General features: G+C 35.1%; 2 protein-coding genes across 2 annotated transcripts; one reads left to right on the top strand and one right to left on the bottom strand.

The window, feature by feature from the left end:
• Positions 1-2,162: 2,162 nt before the first annotated feature.
• LOC131799890 (uncharacterized) lies at positions 2,163-7,159 on the bottom strand. Its single transcript, XM_059117580.2, has 2 exons — positions 6,913-7,159; positions 2,163-4,468 (listed from the first exon to the last, which is right to left on the bottom strand). The coding sequence occupies exons 1-2, from the start codon at positions 7,139-7,141 to the stop codon at positions 3,645-3,647; spliced, it is 1,053 nt and encodes a 350-aa protein (XP_058973563.2). The 5' UTR covers positions 7,142-7,159; the 3' UTR covers positions 2,163-3,644.
• A 317-nt stretch (positions 7,160-7,476) lies between these two features.
• LOC131799851 (PAT complex subunit Asterix) lies at positions 7,477-11,079 on the top strand. Its single transcript, XM_059117541.2, has 3 exons — positions 7,477-7,671; positions 8,943-9,040; positions 9,842-11,079. Exons 1-3 carry the CDS (start codon positions 7,507-7,509, stop codon positions 9,906-9,908), a joined length of 330 nt encoding a protein of 109 aa, XP_058973524.1. The 5' UTR covers positions 7,477-7,506; the 3' UTR covers positions 9,909-11,079.
• The last annotated feature ends 334 nt before the right edge of the window (positions 11,080-11,413 follow it).

Here is an 11,413-nt window from a genome sequence, read left to right as displayed (position 1 = left end):
TCAGGAAACGAAACAAGATGAAGTGATCTTTTTTAGCAAAGGCCCCTACTTCTCTTCCCTACATTTAGGTTTGGAAGCGGGTTTTTAGTGTTAGCAGAAGGTTGTATGCTTCTGGTGTTTGAGAATACCGCTCAAAATGTCAGTAGCTTTGTAAAAATATAGAAGGGATGCCCACAGCCTGGAGACAAAATTAAAAAACATAAAGTGTAAAGTGTGTCTTACAAGATCTATAATTAATTTGAAGCAATGAATATCTTTCAAAGATCGATGTTAAGAAATATTTGGAGCTGGACAAGGCTATTCCTATTTTAGGTTGAGGCATCATCACCCACTCTTAAATCTAGGAAAATAATTCTCATATGAACCCTAAAGAAACAAATCGTTTAGGGTTTTTGTGCTCTTGACAAAGTCAAATGAGAAACGCTGCTTTTTTGATTGCGCAGATAATGATCGACTATGTTTCACTCCCAGCTGTACACTTATTGATTTTGGAGTAGGTAGACTACTACCTAAAGCTGTCATGGTGAGCTACTGAAGTGTTTTCTTATCTGGACCAATGAAGTGGCAGCAAATCCAGATTGCCTAATTACATTGTAGGAAGAAATCATTTTCATCACTTTCGCGATAATTGATTTGGGTTGTGATTTAACCTGTTTTAAAAATTCATGCGTGGCTTTGAGGGACGAAAGTTGATTATTTATTCGGCTAGAGTGAAACACAAATGTGCTGCGTTGCTTTCCAGCGTACGCTAAAGATGCCGTTTTATTTGCGAAGAATCAGGTTGTATTTCAATCTGAATTTTTTCAGGTAACTATTTCAAACACCACTCTGATCAATAAGACAGAATGACAGTAACTTTCCGTCTTATAATGTGTGCAAATAGAGCGCTTTATAATCTGCGTCATGCTAACATAGCAAGATTAAAAGGTTTCATGGCCAGCTTAATGCCAAGGAGGAGATTTGGAAGCGAAATAATGAGCATGCATGAGACACAATGAGACCTGACGCCGGCGTAATAACCCACTCGGGATGTTTGGAGAACACTCGAAAAGTTTGTAAATCAGGAGCCGGAGGCGAGTGATTTATAACACGGTATATCTTTATACACTATCCGTGAATCATTGAAGACTTAATATGATGACGAAAATTCGTTAAAAAAATGTTAGTGTGAGGGTTTTATCTCAATAAATGGTCTCAATGGGTTGATGGCTTTCCCTGACGGCTAATGGTTAAAATGTTGGCCATTTCACGGTCAATGGGTGATATCATTCCGTTGTTGTCACCAGAATTTTTTTACGGTGAACTTTTTTTACGACTTTCGGTTAAAATGTCTATTTTTACGCTTAATGGCTAATTTTTTGGTTTTTGACAGTTTCAACGGCTATCGCTTAACCTCATTAAGACTCTGTCAATACAATTCCAAAATTTTCTTGACGAACACATATGGAGATGTACAGCAGCTAACTGGAAGGAAGATTACAGATCAGATCTTGGGAGACTTTGGAGTGTTGATAAGTATCCAAGAACGCACTTGAACGTTCGTTGCCTCGAACGATTTCTCCAAAAGGATATTTCTCTTTTTTTTCATCACCTTTCTGCTTAACCCTTTGACTCCTAGGAGTGACTGGCATCTAATTTCTCCCTAAAATATTACCTCTGAATCAAACATTCAGGTAACGAGAATAAAGGAAATGATCACCAACTAATAAAGCTCTTGATTGTTAGACAAGTTCTCCTTGTCAGCTACATGGGAAACTTGTAGAGAACAGTATGGAGAATATGCATTTTGATGTAAGGGTGAAAAGGGTTAAAATGTTTTGGTCTCTTTGGTCACTCCTGAGAGGCTCAAATGTGACTTAGTCAAATAGTCAAAGGCAATAGAAAAGGGAGGAGGAAAGGGGTGCCGGGAGAGTGACCTTTGAAGGCTCTTAAAGCCAATAAAAATATAATATTAATATTAAATGTTTAGCAGAGGCGTAACCAGCTTTGTGATTTGTTTTAGGCCCCTTCTCTAAGGAAGAAATGTTTTTGTCAATATTTGCAAGTCATATTATAAAATTGAAAAGCAAATAGAAAAATTTGTAGGCCTGGGCCTACCAGCCTGTAGTACTGTAAGAAGCTAGAGTACGACTCCCCAGTTGCATCAAAATGAATCACACATCCATACTCATGTTTGATTTATTCTGTAACTATTCTTTTACAGCTGACGACAGGAAATAACTTATCACTCAATTTGCAACACATCAAGCAACACATTTTCGAACACAATATTTAAAATCCTGACTGCCTCATGATTAAAATTAGACAGCTACCCTAAATTTTACTCTAGCGTACACTGTATGAATAAAACAATTCTCGCATTCTCATCACATGATAGCACTCCAAAAGTATACTCCTAACCAGCTTTGCTGACTGGTTTACAAAGGTGGATGTTCCTTAAATATTGATCAATTACAATGTAAATGAGAGAAAATTAATAACTATTTGGAAAGACATACTCATTCACATTCATTTGAATTTGACCCATGTTAACCTGGTTAAATAGGACATGTGTATTACATATTCTGTTAAACATAAGATTGTGTGACATCATAGGTAATTAAATACAAAACAGTTTTGTTCACCAACTGCCACAATGCAGAATTAAATATCATCCATTAAAAAGATATGATATCTTTATTGTAAAAGAAAAACACTGAGTACAGTGTTTTTAAAATAACAGACTTCCTTGACTGATACCAAGATGTATAAAAAAGTTTGAAAAATATAATTGGTTATTACTTGAGCAGTTGTACAATGATTACTGATGTGCTGTATGACAAAATAGAACACACATGTAATTTATCAAAAATATATCCTCAAGTTGATTGAAAGAAATCAAAGTTAAAAGTCAATATAAAATAACTACTAAATTGTCACAAAGTACTCCATAGTAAGAGTAAAATCAGCAAAAAGAAAAATTTTTAGGCACAACTTTTCCTTAACACCACAACACTAGTAATACTTGCTGCATGCTTTTCCTGGCTTGAATTTTGCAAACTAGAACAAAATACATTTTCACCAAAAAGTTAATCATTAAGTTCTATCAATTATTGATGACAAGAATTACAATAATTACTATTTTCCTGTGAGGGCAAATTTTGTATTCTTGACCCCAACAAGAATAACCCAAAGAGGAACACAGAGTTCTGTTTGGCACAAGAGAAAACATACACAGTTAACCAGGGCTTGAATCAAAAGTAACAAATTAATTAATGTACAAAAATATTACATCAAAGTTGTTACAATGATTATTGATAACAAGCCGTTCGGATCTTTGACTGGACAGTTAAAAAATACATATAAAGAAAAAAAACTGTTACTTGATGGGGAAATGCTGGAAATTATATTGACTGGTGTTTCACTTCTGTAAATTGCACCCAAAATAACATGATCTCACCATGTTATATGGCTAGCCCTATCTGTCTCTGAGTATGTATACCTGCATTGTTTTCATTCATTTGTTATTAAAACAACCAAGATACTACAATTTTGGACATTTCCATGAAGCAGAGGGGAAATTTAAAACCCTAACTATTGAAACAAAACTGAGACCACTTTAAAAATCAGCATAGTATATATCACTTGTAGGTCAGCTGGATTGTTTACAACAATAAAGACACTAGCACACTCAAGCCCAAAAGGACAAAAGAAAACAGAGGATGACACCCATCACAAGTCTTTGGAGATTCATCTACACTCCCGTCTGGTGTATGTGTGTTGTCCTTTTTCCTAGGTCCTGGTGTAGTCTCAGTGTGAGTAAAGCTATCTTCACTGTACCAAGTTGAACTCCAGTTGTCTTCCACCTTTTCCACCCGTTTCCTCAGTAGCCAGGTACTTTCAATGATCTCTGTTTTATTTTCACCACAAATGTGGCACTGTCCCACCCATCCAGTGACAGAACTACCATTGTTCCATACCACAAAGAAGGAAAATGTGCTGTTTGAGCTACCAAGCTGTCCAATTCCAAACACCTTAGAATGGCTGTTACCTGCTGCCCCTGTTTCTCTCTCAACAGCTGTGCGATATTCCCCTTCAATTACATTATCTGATCTCTGTTTGAGAATCATCTCAGAGCCCAGGGTGTTATACCAGTTTCCATTCAAATTACACAATTGGTTTTTGACATCAGGGCCAAAATTATGGATTATTTTATCAATTTTTGTTGGTACTTTTGTTTTTCCTTCATCAGGTTTCCGAGGACCAGAAAGCTGCTCATATCTGGTGAATGTGTCACGACCAATCATAGTTGATTTCCACTTGTCTATACAGGTATTGACACTGGAACGTAGTAGCCATGATGTGAGGAGAGTCTCCTGGCCATCCTCACGGACTAAACATTGACCAGTCCACACTGTTGTTGAGATGCCAGTTCGCCAGACAACTGAAAAAGCAAAGACTGCACCAGGGAAGTTATATGGTGCAGAACCTATGACAATAAAAGAGAAAATATTAACCTTACTTTCCATACACCTAAAACCAATCATGCTTTATTTCCTATAACAGAAATGGAATAGATTAAATAGTATTTGATATCATTCACAGAGATTTAATAAACATTGGAAAGTAACAGAGGTATGTATCTTGGTTTTCGTGTCTTTGGATTTCCTACAATTTTAAGTTTAAATAATTTCGCAGTAGCTTCCTAGGAAAAAAAACAATACAAAACAAAAAACAATCATCCCTGCCATAATTTATTGGCCAAACAGACATGAGTAGTAAGCAAGTCATTTTCTGTCATCTTTCTTTGGAAAGACAAACATTTACCAAAATACAAAACTGAGTATGATTGGAACCCACCAAACTAATTTGGAGAGTTTGTACCTGCACTTCTCAGTCCTATGTCAATTAGAAAAATACTGTCCTTTTTATCTCTTTATTGATCTAAACAATGATGTAGAATTTGGGAAGACAACATTTCAAGAATTCTACCAACATCACAAAGTGGAGGTTACAATGTTTTTCTTCAGTAAATGAATAGAAAGGGGGGTATAGTCAGTTGCAGGTGCAGTAAGTTTAAACCAAGTACAACTGTAAAGCTTACTGACTAATGAACAAAATGTACAAATATTATCTGGTAAAACAAAATAAAACAAAGAACACCAAAATTCATTTATAAAATAATTTCAACTGAGCAAAACTCTCCAAGATATCATTCTAAACTGAAATAAGACCTAAATTAATCAATCATAGGTGACAGCCTCACACAGGATGGGCAGGTACTTTTTTTTTTTCTGTAGGGTGCCTATGGGTTATGGCATTCATGGGATGTTTCATGACAAATTTGGATATCAAGGCTTCTTTACCTCAATTGGTACATTTTCATTTAAAAAACTGAAATAACAAGGCATACATTCATTACATGTATGAGTACTGCTCTCATTATTTATATCAATAAGTAATTATTTGACTGCCTTGTCACAATTTTATTATTATTTCACTTAAAAGCTTGATTTGTTTTTATTGTTTTTGCTTCTAATGTAATCTCTTTCATTTATGTCAAATTATGTGTATAGAGACTTTTATACAATACATTCAATAGATAAAAATAAAAATTGATAACGGTAATGGCATAAACCTGCAAGTAGTCTACATGTATACACAAACCAAACTCAATTAAATACATTATAACGAAAAAAGAACATTTTACACATGGTTTTATGGGTTTTTTTTTTTAATTCAAGGGATGAACATTTTTACACACTTGTGAAATTCACTCTGAGGTGGACTAGTGTCAAACAACAGATGAATATGCATTTTTAAGTGACGCAAAAAGTATGTGAAGATATTGAGCAAAATAAAATTACTAGGAATAACAGAAAAAAAATTTGCACATGGGTTTTCACATACATGTATGTTTCACATGCATTTCACATGGTTAGTCTTTTTCTTTTCACTTTTGGCTTCTGACTTAACATGTGACTGGGGAGTGAATTGTTAATACATCACAAGGACTTATGAAGATCATATCTATGTTAATGAATCACATGTTATTAATAAATAACTTGATTATTTTCAAGACAAAGCAAAGAACAAGGATATCATGAAACAATGACCTGCAATTTTTCTAAAATATCGAGATTCAAAATTAGAAGCTACTCAATTTTAAATATAACAAAAATTAGCACTTTCATTCTGTATAAAACAATAGTTAGGTGCCCCATAGTGTTATTCACTGGAAATATTTCCTTCTAACCCCTACCCCCAGACTACTCTAAAACAAAGATGTGGTCCTAAAGGTAATCTATTGTTTTGCAATTCATTGTCTTCTTTTATACAAGCCCTGTGTACATAATGAAGTATGGGATTTTACAGAAATCTTGCCAAATCATTTTGACTTCACTTGATTTCCTCACAAATTGCTCTCTGGGAAACATTCAAACGACGATTTATCACATATATTGCATCTAAACATTTGAAACAAATGTGCCTGAAGCATGTTTGTCGTGTATGGACATGACCAGAATTTTGCCTTAATAAGAAGTAAAGAAAGCCTGTCCGGATGAAAGTTAAATAAGAAAAAAAAACAAAGATTATAAAATTTTCATAATTCAATCAGTCTGGTGCCCCAAAGAGCTATCGTCTTGACTCATTTTTAGACGAACTTTGCACCTGATCAATCATGTGAAACGGACGCGGAATGTTACGCCATACATTCAGCTTATCATGAGTGTGAATAACCACATTGTTGAACTTACTAAGAAATAGTGTCTAATATATATGTAAATAATCAACTTAATCTTGTCGAGAAGTACATAAATATATTTTTAGAGCATCTTCTGGGAAAGCAAACGCCATGTCGAAATATTGCACATAAACTCACCCTAGCGTACACATCAATACCTCTCAATCAAAATGCGAGGAGTACTTTACCTAACACAATAGAGTGATCCACTCCGGCAGAGCCATTGCGTCTCTCAACCGCAGTTCTGTACTCCCCATAGAGGATACCATTGGTATCATGCTCTAGGTAAACTTCTGAGCCCAGTTGATTGTACCACTTGCCTTCGAGAGTTTTACACTTCTCTCCATCTACGAGGCACACAAAAGCAATAGCTGAAAATACAAAGTAAAGTAAACGAGAAGAGGCACTATAGGCCATGATGTCACTAGCGCTCGAGTAACGTGTGTGAGTATTCAACGCACGTGGAACTATTTATTGTTTATTTTTAGTCACCAGGATTGCTCGTGTCAGCCTGTCTGCGCCTGACGGATATTAAGAAGTTTCAGAATTTAATCATCATTGATAGTGCTGATAAGTTGATGATTTATGGGTTTATGAACAAAAACAGGATTTAAATAAACAAGATATGATGTGATAAGGCTTGAACTTAGAAAGAGGATTCTATGCGGTAAATAGGGATGCCTATTCATGTTAATCAGGTCTGCTCGTGGCCAGTTGACCCATTCACTATATTGAATTTTCCGCCCAAAGCCTGCTGGGAAGTTCTTTGCTGATTTTTCAACATGCCGGCTGCCAGTGGTTCGTATTCTTCTACAAAAGAAGACCCCAGAAGGCCTAATAAGATCTTCCGTTACAAGCCAGTGACTATAAAACCTACAGATGATCCGACAGCAGAGTATATGAACATTCTAGGGATGATATTCAGTATGTGTGGGCTTCTGATGAAGGTATGACTAATCACGATAACATGGATTTCTCGACTCCAGATATCGTTGTGCTTACGTTGAAACTCGCACGCACATCTCTTAGTTGATAGATTTTTAGGTACGCGAACCATACTCATAGGAAAAAATAAACCGTGGACATATGTGAATTATTCAGTTTTTGTAAAACAGAAGATCGCATTGTTTATGCTGTGGCAAATATCCTTTCATGGCTCTTCTTCGCTTTTTTGTTGGCTCATGGTTGGCTAATATGAATTGTTTCATCTTTAAAACCGGCTGGCTGGCTAAGCAAAATGCAGTATGAAAGCACCACCGAATTTAATTGTCCTTGATAAGCTTTATTCTCAACCCTTGATAAGTACTGATGAAAAATGCGCCGTGCAGACACATCGGGTGTTTACAATTGCTAAAATTGCAATTCTCTTGCGAAGATCTTTCTTTGCTTGACATTAGTTATCCTCATGAAATTAGTTTGAAGGTAGTAAATATATGTGATTTAGTTTTTTTTAATTAGACTTGTTAACATACAGTGAAGATAAGCAATAAGTCAAGTCATACATCAAATAAACCTAATTTTCACTATGAATAAACAGATTGGATGTTTTTGATATTTGCTTCTTGGTCATAAGAGGTACTATTGCCAAGAATCTTAAAAGTGATAAGCACACAAAATCTGTAAGCTTTGTGCTAGATGGCTTCACCGGGGCTCGCAAACCTCTTGCAACGTTGTAGGTTTTGCTGCCTATTGAGGTCAGGAATGTGGCCACAATCTCCTTGTCTTCTTTGATTTCATTCACAATCATGTATTGATCAAAAGGTTTGCAGTATATGTTCCAGTCTTCTGAACTAGGGTTGAAGACTTCAATTGTTCCAAGAGTGGCCATCCTTGTCACCAGTTGTTGTGTATCAGGGTTTAATACACTACTATAGAGTAATGCGTAAATCAGACCATGCACTCCGCACAAACATTTTATTAGAATACCTTGAACTCGATTACATACAATGATATGTGACCATAATCACATGACTATGATCTGGGGTGTACCAACCAATAGAATACAGCTGAGGTATTTAACCAAATGTGAACAAACACTACAAAAGTAAGTTGCCTTGTGTCTAATTTCTGCTCCTTGTATAATTTCAGCTGGTCTGCAAAATAGTTATTTTTAATAATTATGGGACAAAAAGAAGAAAGTGTCTATAAAGTCTAATTTTTGCCAGCCCTTGCTACTGAATTTTTACATGTAAAGATTATATCTTTGCTTATTTCTCAGCTCAAATGGGCTGCTTGGGCAGCTGTGTACTGTTCATTCATAATGTTTTCCAACTCACGCTCATCAGAAGATACCAAGCAGATGTTTAGCAGTTTCTTGTGAGTAGTCATAACTGTACAACATACATGGCAATTTATAAGAAGCAGTATTAATGTTTGCAATGGATTTGAACAATGGTTATAGGCTTTTACCTCTAAAAACCATTTAATTTCCAAAGTTTCCAACTTATCATCTATATACAGAAAGCACTGTACAATTTATTTCATAAATCATGTCTTTTAAGTTCAGGCATGAGTAACATGTAACTGCAAAATATCTCCAAAATATGAGTTCAAGCCTGTGGATGCCAAGATAATTTTTTCAGCTCTTGCTTTCAGAAAATTCAACTGATTGCAGTTACTGTTGAAGAGCAAGTATTCACTCAATTCTTTTGGAGATATTTCACTCCAAGCATTACATCGATTTATAAATCAATTGAGACACAATACATGCTCTCATCATAGATGAAAATATGTAAAGAGGGTTGCAGTGTTGATTTGTGCTTATTTTTGAGAAACATTTTGCAAAGGCATCTTATTTAAACACTCATTGGCAGCAGGGGAGGCGGATGGAGGTGGGAAGAGGGTTTGAAGTTGGAAGACCTCTCAAAAGTTTTTAAACCCTCAATTAGATCTTGAGTTCATAACTTTTGTGTAATGAATTCTTCCACCCCTCATGTTTAGCTGAGGCTCTGTAAACATGGAAGTCCTTTGTTGGTCAATTGTTGCTTTTGATATGTACATGTACTGTGAATTATTTAAATACATTTTGGGGAACCATCATTGGAGGAGTAGTAAGAAGACTCAAATTATTAGATAACTGGACATTAAATGCATTCCTATGTTTAATTTTGTTTTCAGATTATCCGTATCAGCTGTTGTGATGTCATATCTTCAAAATCCTCAACCAATGGCTTCAACATGGTAGCAGAGAAATCACTGTTTTCTTTAACCCTTTAACTCCCATGAGTGATCAAGAGGGAATTTCTCCTTACAGTGTCAATTCAATATAAAGCAGACAAGGGATGACAGTAAAGAAGAATAGCGATTAGGAGATTTTTGGTTGATCCAATACCAAATTCTCCAAACTAACATCATAAGAATTGTATGGCAGATTGTAAGGAAAGTAATTGATGAGATCTCAGGAGTGAAAGGGTTAACTCATCCATTGGAGCTGACAGCCAGTCTTTTAGCTGCATTCAGATCAGGAATGACGTAATTGTCATATCTAAACAGTGAGCTATAGATATTTAAATACAAGTGTTACCTCAGAAAACATATAATTAGTAATGTGATAGGACCCATAACATGTACATTAAGTTGGTATGTTCATGACATCTGTTCCTTAATGGTCAAGAATAAAGTACTGTTAATTTTAGGTCTGTGCACTGCAAAATTCTTGAGGAAATCCCTATCTTTTTCCCTTCAGTTCTTCTGTTAACCCTTTAATGCCCAGACATGATTAACATGTAACTTCTCCCTCTAATATCCATACCTTATTAAGCAAACAGGTAATGAGAATACACAAACTTATCAAAGACAAGTTACATTGATCTTACTCAAAATTCTTATAACTAATATTGATATTAGTAATTAGCACCCAGTTGTTCAAAGGCTGATTAACACTAACCCAGGGTTAAATTTTAATCCTGGTTTCTTTATCCTTTTGTTCAAAAGCCTTTCTGGCGTAATTTTCTTTATTCTTTGAAGGGCATTTAAACATCAAATTGTAGATGAAAAGAATTGGACTAAATTTTCTTATATGGACTTTGAATCTCAAATCAGATTTCACACTAACCCTGGGTTATCTTAATCCAGCTTTGAACATCCCGGTCCAGATCTCAAGAGTTAAAGAGTTAAGGTGACATCCAGATAAGGAAGTGGGGTGTAGGATGTTGTAGATGATATTGAATTCTTAGAAGGTTAGCTCCTTAGTCCAGCAGTTTCTTTGAAGAGAGGTAGTTCATTCTATTGTCAATAAATTTATTTTCAGAAACGTAACATGATTTTCTCTTTCCACATTGCATGTACTTGAAAAGAATATTGTTGCTCTTAAAGGTCTAGCATACGTTTTAGAATAAATATTTCATTTCTTTTTTGTTTTTGTCTGAATAACTGGTCGCAGTAGTAATGATTTACATCTACAATAATACTCATAACAAAATAATTTTTAAACGATTTTAATATCTTAGCAACGAAAAAGGTAATTTTGTCATTCAAACATTGAATACATTTGTTTTAATTTTGTTTTGTTCCTTTTCGAAATGGCCTTTTTCTGAACCGTGATTTCTTTGTCCAAATCTGTTGCTAAGTTTATAATACATGAAATCACAATTACTGTAGTATCCACATGCTAATAGCTATAAGAAAGAGAAAGAACAAAATACTCAATTACTTTAACTCCGTCTCACCCAAGTAGTATTCATTTCTCCA

This window comes from Pocillopora verrucosa, chromosome 12 (assembly GCF_036669915.1).
Source record: "Pocillopora verrucosa isolate sample1 chromosome 12, ASM3666991v2, whole genome shotgun sequence".
NCBI lineage: Eukaryota > Metazoa > Cnidaria > Anthozoa > Scleractinia > Pocilloporidae > Pocillopora > Pocillopora verrucosa.
The sequence above is the reverse complement of the archived record's forward strand: the minus strand, read 5'-3'. Positions and strand labels throughout refer to the sequence as shown.